At 39.6% G+C, this 17865-nt stretch overlaps 1 protein-coding gene across 11 annotated transcripts in view; it reads left to right on the top strand.

Annotated features, from left to right (window-relative positions):
• ADCYAP1R1 (ADCYAP receptor type I) overlaps window positions 1-17865 on the top strand; it is a 147642-nt gene that overhangs the window by 19389 nt on the left and 110388 nt on the right. For all 11 annotated transcript variants that reach the window (XM_054274200.1, XM_054274212.1, XM_054274211.1 and 8 more), the window contains one exon: window positions 13817-13965. In XM_054274200.1, the coding sequence (XP_054130175.1) occupies window positions 13882-13965 (84 nt within the window). In that variant the 5' untranslated portion in view covers window positions 13817-13881. The remainder of the gene's footprint in view (window positions 1-13816; window positions 13966-17865) is intronic.

Below are 17865 nucleotides of genomic sequence, written 5' to 3'. Positions count from 1 at the left end.
TGGTTTGGGTTTGGGATTTGTTTATTAGTTCATTTTGCTTTTTGGAAAGGTTGTTTTCATGGTATCCTACATTATTTTGATTTAAATACTGTCATTATTTTCATTGCTGTCTTGAAGATAACACAGAATACAACACTGCTTTACAGAACATGAGCCAGAATTATTTTTATAAAACCTGTGATTATTGTCCATCAAGGAGGATTTTGTGATCAATTAGAGTCAAGCAGTGCTGGATAGAATTAAACAATCCAAAAGACATCTAAACCCATGCCACAACATTTTGGTTTCATCTAAGTGGGAAACCTACACACACCCAAAATGTGCAAAGTATTACTGGAGAAATTATTCTTTGCCTCACACAGCATTTTCATTTTGTGGCTGTTTCTGAATAAAAAAATCTTCAATAAAATACCCAATTCTCTGGATATGTCTAATGGCAGCCAAGCTGTGCCCTGGAGAGTCCTCTGTGCACCATCCTATCCAGACTCCAGCACAAAATTTATTCTGCTTGTCCAAAAGAGGCTCCCACTGTGCTGACTCCAGGTTATCACACATTTCATTTTATTTGCTGAGAGAAGATCATTCTCTTCCTTTCCTTTCTGTGTCCCTAACCTGCTTTCCCCAGTGAGTTACATCTTTCAGAAAAACACACAAACTCATCCCATGCCTCATTTGCTGCAGCTGGCAGCAAACTCCAGGGCCAGAATATGGGATATGAGGGAGGAAATACCATAAAATGCAGATTCACCTTTTCTACTGTGTGTGGAGGATTTTTTTGGGGTTTGTTTGGTTTGGGTGGGAGTTTTTGGGGTTTTGGTTGTTTGTGGAGGTTTTTTATTGTAGTCTTTTTTGTTGTTGTTTGTTTGGATTTCTTTTCATTTGGTTGGTTGGTTTTGGGGTTTTATTTGAGTGGTGCCTTAAAAGAAAAGCTTTGGTGCAAAATATATTTCCAGGGAACAACAAGAAAAGACTGAGATGCCTGAACCAGAATATGCTGTGAAGATAGCTATAAATTACTCTGTGCTACCAGTACCTAATTCCTAGGATTGCTTCCATGTTTAAACAGAAGGATATTTCCAAGGCTAACCAAAGCATAGATAAGCCATTAAAATTTACCCCAGGTTTTGCCAGCTGACTCTCACGTACCATTAATGGTTTCTCTTTCATTTTCTGGTCCTTGTCCACCTTTAATCCTCTCTTTAATCCTCTATTTGGATGAAGAAGCCCAAAGAGGCCCCTTGAATGTATCTCTGTGCCATCTGCAGCCATGAGGGTCATCAATAATGCAGCCTGCAGAAATGAGGGCTTTGGGACAGCTGGATTTCTTGTCTTAAATAAATTGCATCCTTTGGAGGCTGCTGAAGTGGATCTCCCAGTGCTGGAGATCAATTAAGCTCTCTTTTTCTTAGGTTGCTTTTCTTTAGATTGGATATTAGGAAGCGTTTTGATAATTTTTAAAAGTTTTTGTCAAATGCTGACCTGTGTTTCCATGAGAAACCAGCCTGGGAAGTTCTCCCTGTCTACAGCACTGTTCTTGTAGTTATTCCAAGAGCTTAGAGGTAACCCTCTCCACAGAGTATCCAAGGAAATAGGGGAATAATGTAGAACTGATAAATTATACACCATGATGAAATTGTGAAATCTGTGGCCAAAATCCTTTGTCCTAAAGAGTTTCTAAAGGATCAAACCTTCATTACCTGATGTGCTTGAAAGGCACATGGTGATGATCATCTTTTTTCAGTGCCATTTCAGCTGAGCTTAAATTACATATTAAGCTCAAGGTGGGTGCAAATGAAGACCAGAACAGAATTTACACTTGATCTAATGTGAGGAAAGTAAAGGGGAGTAAGTTGGAGCAACAAGAAAAAAGCTGTTGCTAAACACATCATTTAACCTTAATTTGCTGCCCACTATAAGATGCTACTCATCAGCTGAGTGTAGCTTTGGCAACTTTTAATGTTTGGACTGAATCTTTTAATGTTGTTTCTCAAATCCTTCTCTTTCCCTCCCTTCCTCCTGATAGAAAATATAGAGAAATAGGATGTAATTAATCTGTTGCTGTGAAGTACATAATTTAGGATAATCTAACATATGCTGTGGACTCTCTGGGATGTGCTGATTACATCTCAGGGACTATACAAGGAAATCAGTGGAAATTATCTCGGGTTTAGAGGTACATATTTTAATGAGATAACTCTCATCCAGGGCTCTGAAGGACCCCCCAGGGGAAGGGAGGCATTTTCACTGTCTTTGAGACATGAGTCAACCTGTTTCAAACTGAGCAGTGGGCACGTTGGAGAAGAAGGGATTTCAGCTTGATTGGATTTACGTGTTTGTATCCTGGGTTTTACTGGGATGCATGACCATAAAATGACAAAGCTATCCAGTGGAAAGGAACAGCACTTTGATTGTTTTCTGGGCCACAGGGGATATTCCAGTTCCACATGACACCTAACAGAAAATGTGAATCATATCAAGCTGGGTTGAGTCTGATCCGACGGCCATCCTGTCAATTTATAAACTTCCTCATCAGATAGCTTAATATCTATAATCAGTATTTCCAGCTTTCACTACAACAGACACTTCCAAGAGAGGAAAATTACCCATTTTTTAGTTTCTGTTGTCTCCTGTTCACACAGGATCTGTAGATAAGATTGCTGCTCTAGTAGCTTTGAAATTAAGTATAAACAATGCTATAATGGATACAACTGACATCTTCTAGTTGTGCTTTGATGAGCTTCTTTTGGGGTTTTTTTGACACCTCTAACTTGATAAAATAAGAAAACAAATCATTTATTGGCCAATGAGTTCTGCATGTACTTGTATGTCTGTGTGTGTTCATATGAAATTGTTTTGGTCCTGCATTGTTCTGACCTTAGGGCCATATTCTCCAACCCTACAGAGCACCATAGGGCCAGCTCATCTTCTGGAACTCTCTGTGGAGATCCATGAGCTGATAATGAAGGTAAATATAGAGGTAGTCATAATCACTGGCTGAAAAAATGATTGCATGGAAATGAATCACTTCTGTTCATTTATATTTGCTTTTATTTTTTTCTAGAAGTGGTAAAGCTACTTATTTCATAATAATTGTGAATTGGTGGTGTATGAATTAAGCTGAATATTTATATTATCTGGGGGATGGAAGGAGGGAAGGAGGGAGGGAAGGAAGGAGGGAAGGAAGGAAGGAAGGAAGGAAGGAAGGAAGGAAGGAAGGAAGGAAGGAAGGAAGGAAGGAAGGAAGGAAGGAAGGAAGGAAGGAAGGAAGGAAGGAAGGAAGGAGAAAAAGAAGAAAGAGAAAAAGAAAGAAGAAAAAAATTTCTCTGGACTCACTCTTTCCTCTAGACAATATTTTCTCTATACTCATTTCTTTCTGTGTCAGGCTGTGACTGCCATTTGTGTCAGAGCTTTTAGAGTCATAGAATCTTTTAGTCTAGAAAAGACCTCCAAGACCATCAAGTCCAACCAATAACTCAGCATCACCAGGTCCATCACTAAACCCTGTCCTCAAGTGCCACATCCATACACCCTTGGAACACCTCCAGGGATGCAATTTTCCTCAACAGAGTTTTCCTCATTGCAGAGACATGAGTTTGCTCCGTGCTTTCAGGTGAAAGGTGGGATCCAGCTCTGAGGCAGAGCCATGTGGTTGGGAATCTCTTTCTATTAATCTGTATCTGCAGTGTCTTCATGTGTTAGAGAAATTGGTTTGCAAAGTATTCACATTATATGGAGTCCCCTCTCAAAATTCTAAGTTTATTTTTACTTTCCTCTTCTCTCTGGAGGGCACCTTCAGGTCATTTTTCTGCTGATGGTCCAAAGTGTTCTTCCAATTCCCAGCTTAACCTCTTGACCCAACAGTGACTTTGATTTCAATCACTTTTTTTCCTCTTTAGTTTGATACTTCTGCCATTCTCAGGGCTGTGCCTATTCCACACAGGCTCTCCTGAGCTAATCAAAGTGATTTTGTGCTTTATTACCCATCTCTTTGCCAAGATGAGTAGCACATTGTCTGGGAGCAAGGCAAAGCCTTGTACTGCTGAGGACAATTACTCGTTTTCCATTTGCTCTGGAATCAGCTGAGAGAAGCCAGAGTGGATAGAGATGGTTCCCTTTCAGACAGCCACATTTATGTGCCTTGGATTCCAGCCCTGGTGCTGCAAGAACACGTGCTGTGGAAGGTCCTAATAATGTCCAAACGTAATGAGTTTATTAAGCACAATATGGGACACAGCTGGGAGCCCGGGCTGTCAGAAATGCAGTAGGAAAGGAGGACAATAGGAAATGTGGAGGGGAAAAAATTACACAGTTTCCAAGTGCTCATGCAGTGTCTTAACCTTGTCTTTCAGTGTAGTAGAGTGAAGCTGTTAAAACAGAAAAAAGGGATTTTCACCTCCCTAAGGATGGAAGAGACAGGATTGTAGCCCCAGGCCTGCTCTGGGATACATCTCCTTCACAATATTTGCTTGAGGAATCACAATAGGGGAAGTATCTTTTTCTCTACCCAGTGAGAAGTTGGGAAACACGTTTTATCTGTTCCTTTATCAAGGTGGGGTGGAGTTTGGCCCATGAAAGCTTTTGATGTTGATTAAAGGTGGATGAAGGAGAGTGGATGTTCATCTGGGCCCTCACCACAGATTGCCAGCTCACAATGCTAAGTGAGGTCCAAGCTGTTGTGTTCAGAATGCCTCTGACTTTGCACTAGAAAATGACAAGGAATTGTACACCTGAGGCAAAGAAAGATCGTTTGATCCTCCTCTCTGAACAGCTTGGCAATTTCCCCACACTCCCAAGCACCCTTTTCTCAATACCAGCATTGTGTCAGACTGGTTTCTTCACACCATCTTGTATTTATTCCTTTGGCACCAGGAAATACAATCAGTTGCTCATTGTATTCACCACCTTCCAAACCATTTCCTATTTTGTTACTTTTTCCTGCTCTGAAACAGGAAGGGTAGTCTTGTTTCCCAGGGGCCATAAGAGTTTGCTGTGCTGTTTCTGGAGCTCCAAGACTGGAGTCTTGCCCTTGGGTCCATCACCAGCTCCAGGAACACTCCTATGGAGTCTGCCCATGCTAAATAAAGTGTGGAATGTTTTGTTAAATGTAACTTTGGGATTTCCTCACAACTGACAGCACCTTGCATGGAGCCTGGCTCAGGTCTGGTGAGCAATGATGGGTTTATCATGGCAGTTTGATCTTGAGATAATCAGCTCAGCACATCAAGAGGGCTAATTCAGGGTGTTAACACTCTGAATTAGCCCTCTGATAAGCAGAATATTTTGAGTTAAGGAATTGTTTTGAAGGTACTATTGGAGTACTGCACTTGGGAAGATCCTCAAAGACAATGGGAATAAAAGGCTTTGGTCCAGAGCTGCATTTTTTGATCTGCTCTTACTCTTTCCTCTGCTTGGAGAGGCAGAGGAAATATCTCTGGAGAGATATCTCCAGGTATCTCTGGAAATATCTCTGAAGAGTTATCTGCTCCACTTGTGCTGGGCAGGTTCAAACAGAGCCTGATGGACAGGTTACATCAAAACCAATATTTACACCTACAACAAGGGAAGGAAACACAGACCACCAGTCAAAGAAAGCAAATTAATCAGGGAGCTGTTGCAAAACATTGATATGCTGGGTAGAGGATGTATTTTCCTGGTTGTAGAGTAATAATTCTGAATTCCCAGCCAAGCAGCACTTAAAGCCCTGCTGGAATGGAGCAGCATGTCGTTGTCTTTATGATGCCAGTATTAATTTCATATTAGCAATGAAGTATCACATATACCACAGATGCTTAAAAAGGATAATTGATCTGCTGTGAAAAGGGAATCTTCTCACATGAGGTTTTTTGGTTTTTTTTTCCTTTGCCTAATGCTTCCTGAATGTGGTAGTTTGCAGTTATTTCCCTGCATTGGAGTGTCTGTGGTCCTGAGTTAAGAAGTTTTGTCATTTCACCAGTCCTCTGGGGACATCAATAACATAAGGGCACAATAAATCTGATGGATAGTGCAATAGGGAAAATAATCCCAATCAAGGCAAGAATTTTATTGATGGTATTATGTAGGAGACCTGCCAAGAAAAGCAATTCTGTGCCCAGGGAGGGAGGAATTGTGTTCCATAGCCTTTGCTATCATGAGCCCATCACTGCAAAGATAAGCCAGAAAATCTTGACCTCTGGATGCATGATCCACTCATGTCCACTTGAATTTTCAGAGAGCCTGGAGCAGCACCTCCATCAAACAGACATTCAAAGTTATTACAATGTCAAAATACTCAGATATCCAGAGTTGAGATGTCATTAACCTTCAATGTTTCATCATATCTGTACTGGTGAAGCAGCATAATATGAAGGAGAAGAATTGTTATATTGTGAGAATTTATTTTATTTATAAAATTCAGGCCTTTTAAATGGAATTTATTGTAAAAATATGCCAAGTCTTGTTTAGTTTTATACATATGTCCCAGAAAAGCATAAAATTTCAAAGCTCAGGAAAGGCTGGGCTTTATGACCACATCTATGAAGGAATGAGATATAGAGGATTAGGACTTTCAAAGAGTTTTTGATAATTTACAGATATTCAAGAAATTAATCAGATATTCATATAGTGTAAATGTGAATATCTTTCTTGAATTGGCTGTGCAACACTGCAAATCTGTTTTGGAATAGCTTTAGATAGGTTTTTTATTTTATATGTTAGGAAAATTCTATAAAACTAGAGGACTACAAAATGCAGGAGCTGTCAGGTTATACAGAAGTGATAAAGAGTGTACTTTGTAAGGACAAATTATAATGCTCATATCTTCAGGGAATTTCAATTTAATTGAAACCACTCAAAGGAAAATAATAAAAAACCTCAAAAACCAACACTCCAACAAAATTGTAATGGGGACAGCTGAATAAAAAATACATGAGAGTTATCAGGTTGTGTTAATAAAAGGAACTAAGATAATACTGAAAGAAAAGGCTGCAACATAGAGGGAAGCCAGGGCTCTGTTTTGCTTACCATTAATGCTTTGGTGTCTTAAACTTTGGGAATGGAATTTTCTGTGTTTGCCCTCATCAGGCCTGAACAAATAGAGGAAAAGAAAATTGGGTTTTGCAAAGCAGTAAATCACTTTGTCCAAAATTAGAGTGTCATAGAACCATAGAATAGTTTGAGGTGGAAGGGACGTTTCAAAAGTCACCCAGTTCACTTTCCACTAGACCAGGTTTCTCCTATCTATATTTAGGATACAGAAATTGCTCCCTGAGCTTACCTACATCTCCACTGACAGTAGAGAGAGCCTGGGCAGGCTGGGCTGATCTATAAAGATCTTTTGGATGCGGTTAATGCCTTCACTAATGATCGGGATGATGGGATAGAGTGCACCTGCAGGAAGGTTGAAGGTTACAGAAATTTAATAGGAATGGTTGATAGACCAAGAGGGTGATTGTGCTGCTGCTCAGAGGGGACCAGAGAGGTTTGAGAAATAGGCAGAAGGATGAAGACAGGCAAAAGATGAAGAAGAACAAGACATGCAAAGTCCTGCACAGAGAGGTTTGAGAAATAGGCGGAAAGATGAAAAAGAACAAGACATGCAAAGTCCTGCACTGGGGGAGGAATAATTCCGTGCACAAGGGCAGGCTGGCAATCAGCTGCTGGGAATCAGTTCTACAGAGAAGGACCTAAAGCTCTGGGTGGACACAAAGTGGATCCTGAGCCAGCAAAGTGCCCTTGCAGCAATGAAATCCAAAAGCATCATCGGCTGCATGAGGAAGAGCCTTGGCAGCACGTCAAGGGAGGTGATAATTCCTCTCTCTCAGCCCTGGAGTGCCTGGGCCAGGGCTGGGCTGCTGAGAGCATGAACACAGTGGGCTCTGTGAGGAGCCACAGAGATTATTGAGGAATTACAGCAAGAGATTTTGGGGGATTTTATCAATATGTAGAAATCCCCAATGAGAGGGTGCAAAGGAGATGGACCCAGGCTCTTCCCTGTGCTGACAAGAGGCAGCAAGCACAGACACCCAGGAAATTCAGCTGTAAGATAACACTTGGTTATAGTTAGAATGGTCAAATACTGAAAGAGGTTGATCAGATAAATTGCTGAGTCCCAGCATTTGAGATATTCAGAAATCATTGAGAGTGGGTTCTGAATAACCTGCTGTTGGACTGGACAATCTGCAGAGGTCCTTCCTATCCCCCATTCTGTAAATCCTCTTTAGCAGCCATTCTTCTTCAAAACCACATTGCTTTGATTGATTTCCTACACAAGTTCTCGTGGAAATAAATGAAATTGATAATTTACTTCATATAGAAATATTTGGACACCAAAGCTCTCATTTGCATATGAGAGTCTCAGCATCTGCAGTTTACAATTTCCTACTTTTGTAATCACACCTTTATCTTCACTTTTAGAAAGGTTGTTCTAGTAAAATTCACAGGTGTTTTCTGAGTTTTATGCAAGGAAAAAATACCAAAATCCTATTCCTCCAGAAAGTAAAAGGATTATTACTGAGTATTGCTAACAGACTTGGATATTCATTAACAAGGCATATTCTTATATGCTTAAGTCAGGCAGCAGCTGAATCTATTTCTTTCAAATATATCCATGCAAAATTGTTTTAGTGCTGTATGAGCTCCCTTTTAAATGTTGTTTTCTTAAGCAGCAATTTTCCTGCACAGTGAAAAAACTGGATACCAGCAGAGTCTGCCTGGATGTATCTGTCATGAATGGAAATATTTCAGCCTGTGATTCCCACACCAGTTCACATGTTAGAACAATGGGCAGCCTGCATCCATCCTTGTGGACCATTCTGTGAAAAAATTCCATGGTTTTTGTTGACAACTCTTTCAGGCAAAGGTGTGCCATTTTTGCCTGAGACCCTCAAGACATTCATGTGCAGCTGAAAAGGGTTTTGTCCTCTGTAGCAGTAAATCCTTTCTGAAAATCCACCTCTTAGACCTCCTGATGTAATGACCTTTTGAGTCTTGTTTTGTCACTGACAACAGAATTGGGAACAAGGACTTGGGGGACTTTCCCAATTAACTACATAAAGAGAGAATAAAAGTCTTGGTTTATAAAAGAAAGTAGAGTCAGACCCTCGGCTGCTGTGACCCCATCAAGAAGCTTTAATTTCAGCAAATTTAGAAAACAGGTAAAAAAAATCAACCCAAAATATTTAAACTTCAAGAAATAATAACTACTTTATTAAACATAGTGGAAAGATCATGATGTTCTTTTCCTTTGCCTTAGTAGGGTTGCTCTTTATGGAGTATTTTCCATGGAAAGCTTTAGAGCTCTTGTTGTCTGGTGTAAATCTTCTTTTAGCTTTTCTGTTGCCTTAAATATATCAGCATCAATTTATTGACATCCAAAACAATCCCATTCCTTCTCAATCCTTGTGGTAGGTGAAACTTCACTGTTTTGGGTTTCATATTGCTGATCCATGTGTTTCAGACTGGAGATGGGATTATTCTGTCCAGATTTAGATACCCACAGTGTAGATGTCAACAAACAAGCTCAGAATTCCTTTACACTCTGGGAGAGGAGCTGGAAGTTTAAAGGAGATAGTTAAAATAGGTCAGACAAAACACTTCCTTCACATGTCTGCTTCTCTCTGTTGATAAAAAAAGAAACTTGACAATGAGCTCATGTGTGAGGATGTCTCTCCCAGGTTTCTAAAATTAGGAGACATGTCCTGGGTCACTGAGAGGTTGATTTCCTAATTCTGCTCATAGCTGGTGAGCAGGAATGTGAGGAAGGGTCACCGTGCCTTTTCAATAAATGATGTAGCTGGAATACCACATTTAGGAACTTACAGGAGGGAAATCATAAAATGCAGTGTATTATTGAGAGCCTAAAGATAGAAAAATAATGAAAATGTTCCAGGCCTCAGGAGAGCTGGTCAGGGGGCTGGAACACCTCTCCTGTGAATTTGGGCTGAGTTGGGACTGTTCATCCTGGAGGAGAGAAGGCTCCAGGGAGACCTCAGGGCACCTTCCAGTGCCGAAAAGGGTTCAAAGAAGTCTGGAGAGGAACTTTTTGTGTCATGAAAGTTCAAGGGGGAATGGCCTTAAACTGAAGGAGGGTGATTGAGATTAGATAATAGGAAGAAATTCTTTGCTGTGATGTTGGGGAGGCACAGGAACAGGCTGCCCAGAGAGGTTGTGATGTCCAAGGCCAGAAATCTGAACTAGTGGAAGGTGGCCCTGTCCATGGCAGCAGGTTGGAATGATGATCTTTAAGGTTCCTTCCAACTCCAAGCCATTATAGGATTTCATAATCGCCTGTTCATATATTTTGCACCCAGCAATTCTCCACCTGTGTTTATTCTTCAAAGGGAAAAGTTCTTCATGTCTCTGAGAAGCTGTGGAGTAGCTGTGCATGGGGTGGTTGACTGTTCTGAAATGTATTCTGGGACGGTGTTCACAGGGGTCTTAGGATGAGGGAAGAGATGAGGATCTGACTCCATGTTTCAGAAGGCTGATTTATTATTTTCTTTATTATTTTAAAACTATACTAAAAGAATAGAAGAAAGGATTTCATCAGAAGGCTGGCTAAGAATAGAAAAAGAAATAATTATAACAAAGGCTTGTGTCTTGGACAGAGTCCAAGCCAGCTGACTGTGATTGGCCATTAATTACAAACATCCAACATGGGCCAATCACAGATGCACCTGTTGCATTCCACAGCAGCAGATAATCAATGTTTACATTTTGTTCCTGAGGCCTCTCAGCTTCTCAGGAGAAAACATCCTAAGGAAAGGATTTTTCATAAAAGATGTCTGCGACAGTATTCAGTCTGCAAAACCTCAATTTCTCCTGCACGTTGTCAGAAGCTTTCAGATTCCCTCACCTGGGCAGGAGCTTGGTCATGGGGCAGGAAGAGGATGGGATAGAAGGCCCTGGACACTGAAGTGAGATGAATTAAGTGATGAATTCCCATTGGACCATCACTGGTCTAAACCATTGTGGGTCATTTTGAAATGTGTTGGTTTCCTTTGAAACCACTGGCACATGTCCCAGAGGACCACAGCAAGGAGCCCAGCAGATCAGGGGGCTTATTTTGGGTGAGATCTCTGTAAGAGCTCATAGCTGCCTTGGAAAGCCACAAAAAATCCTCTTTCATTCATCAGAAAAGTTCCTCAACTTCATTCATCCAGTGGGTGCACTCTCTGATGCTGTATAACAATTTAGTTCCTGTTTAATATGAGGACGTTTTATCCTTTTGAGCAGTGTTTTATTATCCTTTTATGCCTCCTGGGAGTGGTCCCATCATACCTAGAAAGGTCTCACTGTGTGGTTATGTTCATTATTGACATCAGATTGTGCACCTATGGGCTTCTCGTGGAGGAATTGTTCTCCATCTAAAAAGGTCTCAGCTTCCAGAGACCTTTTTAGGTGGAGAAAGAAATGGGGACTTGCAGCAGAACAAGTTTTGCCAGAGCTTTTCCAGCCTGCCCTTGAAGCAACTCAGATGCTTTCATAAAGAATCTGCTGTGGCACTGAAAGTGTTTCCAGTGGACAAATTCACCTTCAGAGGGGATGAATTATTTTCTTAAGTCACTAGGTGACCACAACAATGTTCTTTTTCTTTTTTCTTCTTCCTGTATATCAGCCATGCTTGATATAAACCCCTGAAACCCATTCTGTTTTAGCAACAATCAGCTGATTTTTAGTCTCAGACACTTCTACAGCCCTTCTGTTTCACCATAGATAACTGAAGATTATTTTGAGGAACTGTCTATTCATAACTGAAAGGTGCAGCCCCTCTGTTATTGGCTCTTCTGACTTCACTAATTTTAATTACAGTGGCAGATGCAGATAAAACAACCACATGAAGCAGCAGTAATGAAATTATGGGATTTACCAACCAGTGACATCAGAAGAAAATATAATCATTCAAGCTTCCCTTCCAAATCAAGTACTGATATAATTATTTCTTTTTCTCAACACTGAGTGGTAATGCTTTATCAGCATTACCTATATATTCTAAAAAAGTTTATTTTTCTAGTATAACATAGGTGATAGTTATTGGGGAACTAGCTGGGCTTTAATTGGTGATAGAGATACCTTTTAATTGATAATAGAGATAAGTAGCACTTAATTAGTAATAGGTAGACTCTGAATGTATGTATAATATACATGACAGGACCAGCTCAACATTATAAAAGGTTCTGCTGCAGGTTCAGGGCAGAAGTTCTGGTAGTTGTTATTCCCTAATAAACACTCCAGTCTCCCTGGATGACACCAAGGCCTCAGCCCAGTATTTGGTGCAGGTTTCCATGACTACCTTGAAGGCAAAAAATGAAGTAGAGTCTTTTATTTTCCCTGCAATATGTGAGAGAAAAGCCATGGAATGGTTTTCAGATGTTCCTGTTGTCTCTTTAGAGGTTCCTTTGACACTCAGACAAGACAGAAAACAGTCACCCTCTACTTTTCAAACCTAGAAATTGCCAGGGTAAAGTAAAAAGGTGTTCTAAACACCACCCCTTTTCCCCCAGGGCATCTCTATGTGTCCATCTATCTCCCACCCTTCCACTGCATTTTGATCATTTCCTGATGAATTACAGAATGAAAGGGCAGAATCCAACCTCCCCACCCCTCTCTGGCTTTTCTGGGCTGAGCTGCACATGGGAGTGCAAATGATCAGGAAATAATTTCAAACCCAGTGGCCGCTAATGCCTCTGTCTGGTTTTGTCTTGCTGCTGTTAATGGAATTCCGAATCCTCAGGGCTGAATGTCACCAGGGATGTTTGCTGTCCTCCTCAGCTGAGATCTTATCAATTGCTCATTATTTGATAAACCATCAGAAATACAGTTAAGTAATTAAATTCAGTGCCAGAACGGAGCGTGAGTGACTGATCAAGTGAGGATAGGAGAAAACAGATCAGTTTAGAGTGAATTTCATGAATCATTGTTCTCCCAAAATTTAGTGAGAGATTAATTTTCCTCTTTTATTTTTTTAATTGGAAGACTCTCTCCTTTCTAAATGCTGATGTCCTGGCAGTGTGTTGCAGTCTGTATAAAACTTGAGTGTCAGTATAAAACTTGAGTGTCCTTTGGTTCTAAAAGTTATTTTACAAATCATTCCTTTACAAATCAAATTAGGATAATGAGAAATAAATCCAAATCTTAAACCACATTCCCCCCAGTCCTCAATTCTTTCAAGGCAGAGGTCAAGCAATGGAAATCACAGATATGGATGACATTGTTGTTCATATAAATCATTCCTGATTATGTCCTGGATGAATCTTTAGCTTGAGACTACAATTCATTCTTTTGCCCCCTACTGCCAAGTTCTCAGAAAAGTTATTAACAAGCCTATTAACAGGTTATTAACAAGCCTGTTAACAGGTTATTAACATGCCTATTAACAGGTTAATAACAAGTTTATTAACAGATTATTAACAAGTCTGGCAATGGATTTTGTTATCTGGACAACTGGTCTTGGAAGCCAGACCCCTAAAAATTCCTCAGACAATTTTGCTTTTAAGACATTACTGAAAATCATGAAATGCAAACCACAACTTCAGACAGGTCTTTTTTTTCTTATTATTTTTTCAAAATAATCCACCCTTTCTCCTCCTCTGGCTACAATTTAGGTGTTTGCAGCTACAGAACCCGTTCCAGCATTTCTTTGACACAAGTTACTGATCACACCAAGTCCTTTGCCTTTAAATTAGATATCCAAGACCACCTTTAACATCTGCAAAAGCCTTGTTGATCTCTTATAAGTGCCACTTGTAGTTCAAGTGTTGGGTTCTCCATTTTCTGACCATTTCTTTTTCATTCTCTCCGTGGTTTACATATTTATAATAATTTCTCTCTTTTGTTGCAGAGATCTTGATGTGAAGACCTCAAAATATCAGCAGAGGCTTTGCTTCAGCCCTAATCTCAGTGTTAATGAGCAAAACTTGTCCAAAATTAGGAGAGAAGATGGCCATCAACTGGAAGGTCTGCTTTTTCAGCCTTGTATTGCTTCCTGTGGTAAGGAAAAATTGTTTTATTTGAATTGTTCTGATATAAATCCATGTTCTCCTGGCCAGCATTTGCCAAGAGGGAAGGATCTGTTGCTGCCACTGATTCTGGATTTTTCTGGGTGGTCTCATAGTTTGGGTTAAGATTTTTCCAGTGTCTTTTGTTAATGAATTAGGACTGTGATCATTGCTCATCCTGGGAAGGGCAAGTCCATCCCTTGAGGGCATTTGTTCACTGTCTTTAACCAAGATTCAAAATAAAATAAAGTCATAATTAGGAAAAAAACCAAACAAAAAAAACTCCAAAAACACAGTATGTCTTCTGTTTCAAATCCATTGGTTTAAAAATATTTTTTTTTCCAGACAGAGGGATAAAATTAAATATTCCCTTTATCCCTCCCAATCAAACCTAAACCTTGAGATATTCCAGGCAGTGCTTTTGGAGGCCTCCATTTTGAGAGGAGCAATTTTAAGAAACAATACAAATGGGCCTCTAAAGATACTAAAGGCACATAAAGTCATCCGTCATCTTTCTGAAGATATTCAACTCTTTATGAAGATGACAGGGATTAATTTTCCCCACAAGTCTTTACTTGCTAAACAACGTGCTGTTCCATTAATAACTCTGTGTTAACACATCTGGGAATTGTAGCTCTCCCTCTCCATTGTCCCTGCGCACAGTGATTGTACCTCTCCTCACAAAACAGCCACAAAACCACTGAAAAAAGATTTTTTTTTTTCTCTTTGTAGCTGTGAGGATTCGTACACAAGCTCTGCAATAACCTCTTGTTGCATTCAGCACAATTCTGTGTTAAACCATTGCTCACAAATGTGCTTTTCAGCTCTTCTCCAGGAGCATTGCTCACAGGGATTCAGTGAAAAACAGCACCAGGATTTCAATCCTCCATCTCATTCCCCTAAAGAGCCTTCTACAACTTCCATGCAAATGCTTTACACTTGCTTAATACACAGAATATTTTCACATTTGTGCACTTTAATAGCCAGTATTTGAAAAAATTCATGACATTTAGTTGGTTTTATTTTTAAATGGCAGCTGTTTATTGTGATGGTGGCATGACCAGAGCATCTTTCAGCAGTTTTTGTAGAGTATTTTGCTATTGTGCATCATTGTCTTCTACAATGCATAGCAGGCAGCACAGAGAACTTGGTTTTACTTTGGCACACAAAAATACATTTTCTTTCCTTCTGGCTCTTATTTAGAGTCCATTTCACTGCACATCTGAAACGTGGCATAATTCAGCTAAATTCTGTAGAATTGGGTTGGAACTGGTTCCATAGTTGTGTTCATCCAAATAATACAGTCCTTTACATGTTAATATATGACCTTGGAATTTTTATCTAGAGCATGGCTCCTGTGACTTTTCCTTTGATTTCCTGCTCAGGTAGAAATTATTATTTATTGAAAACTGAGTATGTTTAATTTTTATAATACATTTCTATCTAAGTTAATGTGGAGAAAACCCCCCAAATTAATCTGATTTAGGTACTGCCTATAAAAGGAGTTCAGCTCAAATTCAGATGCTGGTTTTGAACATAGAAATGTTGATGACATGGATCCTGCCCTGGGAGAAACTGGAAAGCTGAATTCCTGGCCATGCAAGCATATTTTTTCAGACTGCAACCAAAATAATTAAATTATCAAAAGACAAAAGGCATTTCTGTTAAATGACCAGCAGCCTTCAATATTTCAATATTTTCAGTGCTCGGCTCGAGACTCTTGAAAGGTGTCTCGTTATTTAGAGGTGAGCAGTTTTTAATTAAGGGAAATAAATGAACAAATCTCTTGAGCTCTCAGATGGGTGACCTTCCTAACAGATGGAGAAGGACAGAAAATTCCCAATTGCTCACGTTTCAGGACATCACTGTGGTTGCTGAGCTGGATAATTAGTGATCAGCTCCAGCTTGTGGAAAGAACAGTTCTTAATGAAATACCAAATAGCAAACCAGAGCTAATAAGAAAAAACCTGCTTTTTTGCTGCTTCTGCAAAGTTTGTGATCTTCTTTATAATAATAAGGTTTTACTGCAGTCCTTTTCAGGAATCCAGACATTAACGTTAGCCATTTAACACACTTGAATTTGTGTGTTTGCTCACCACAGAGATTATACAATAATTTGTGTATAGGTATTCATTTCACATGAAATCCCTACATTTCTTTTCACAGACCAGATTTCAGGAATGGTATAATGTTATTTCTGTTTCTTCCCTTGCTGTCATTTTTTTTGCAGTTCTTGTGGTAACACATTTCTCTCCACTGGGGCACACCCTTTCCCTGTGAACCATCTGCAATGTGCTGTGCTCCTGACCTCAAATTGGCACTTCTCTGTCATGCAGATTTTCCAGTTTCCTACCAAGGGAGTGGATGTGACTTTTAAAACAATTGGAGCAATTGAAAGTCATCTTAGACTCCACAATGTTCCTGGAAAAAAAAAACTGTTTATAAAAAAGTTTTTTTAAAAAATTGTCTATGATAAAGTTTTTTTTAAAACTCTTTCCTCCAAGCACATCTGGTCAGACCCATTTAACCCACAAAAGCCCCAAACCATTGTCCACATCCATAAACACATCAAGAAAAGACAAAAAGAGAACCAAGTACGAATGGGAAATTCCAGGTGGCTTCAAGTATAGGCTCTGACCAGACAACAAGGATATAACGTGCTAAGAAATAAATAAAAATTAGCATTTTGAGCCAGTTCTAACAGTCAGAGTTAAGGGCGGTTCAGTTTTTCGTATGTTTTACAGGCTGCTCTGCATTAACCTAATCTATGAATCCCTCAGGACTGAAGGCACCATGATGCCTTCAAGGCCTTTAGAGGATTTCTTGAGCTTTACTTTTTTTTCTGCCATTTAAGTGCTTTCCTAGATTTAAATACCTGTGTTGCTATTTTAGCTGGTTTTAACCCTTTCTTCTAGCTCAGCTCTTGCCAGTAATTTCCATTCTTTGCTTTGGATGAAACTCTGGACAACCTGGGATAGTGGGAAGAGTCCCTGTCCATGGCAGGGGGTTGGAACTGGATGGTCTTTGAGGTCCCTTCCAACCCAAACCTTTCTAGGATTCCATGATGTCTTTTTTTTGGCATTATGACTTTTCTGACTGGCATTTGGATTGACTTTGCATTCCATTCATCTGTGATAACTTTGGGCTATGTTATGTTGTTTTTTTTTTTTTTTTTTTTTAATTGGAAAATATTAACAAAAGTCATCATAAAATTATGGAGAAGAAAGGATCCCAAACCACCATTCCTTCGTCTGGTTCCAAATGTACTTGAGAAAACAATGAGTTTCATGACTCACAAAGTTGGCTTGGTGTATGAACTGAATTTTAAATGTAACTGCAATGCAGGTGTTCTAACTGTCCAGAATAATTCCATCTGATGCATTTCTTTACCTAATACTTGGAATTTCTTGTGAGCATGTATTTAATATTGCTACACTTAAACATTTCCAGTGGCACAATATTCTGTGTAATGTTTGATCAGCTGGGGAAAAAGTTCTCTTTGATGGTGTTCTCGGGTTGAGGGAAGAGATGAGGTTTTGACTCCATGTTTTAGAAGGTTTGATTTATTATTTTATGATATATATTACATTAAAGCTATACTAAAAGAATAGAACAAAGGATTTCATCAGAAGGCTGGCTAAGAATAGAATAAGAAGGAATGATAACAAAGGCTTGTGGTTCAGCTCTGTGTCCGAGCCAGCTGGACTGTGATTGGCCATTAATTAGAAACATCCAACATGGGCCAATCACAGATGCACCTGTTGCATTCCACAGCAGCAGATAATCAATGTTTACATTTTGTTCCTGAGGCCTCCCAGCTTCTCAGGAGGAAAAATCCTAAGGAAAGGATTTTCCATGAAAGATGTCTGCGACAGCTCTCCTTTAAAAAAAA

Source organism: Melozone crissalis, unplaced genomic scaffold (assembly GCF_028551555.1).
Source record: "Melozone crissalis strain CALT ecotype California unplaced genomic scaffold, PUWL_Pcris_2 ptg000016l_1, whole genome shotgun sequence".
Classification (NCBI taxonomy): Eukaryota; Metazoa; Chordata; class Aves; order Passeriformes; family Passerellidae; genus Melozone; species Melozone crissalis.
Note: the sequence above shows the minus strand (reverse complement) of the source record. Positions and strands in the feature narration are given on the sequence as shown.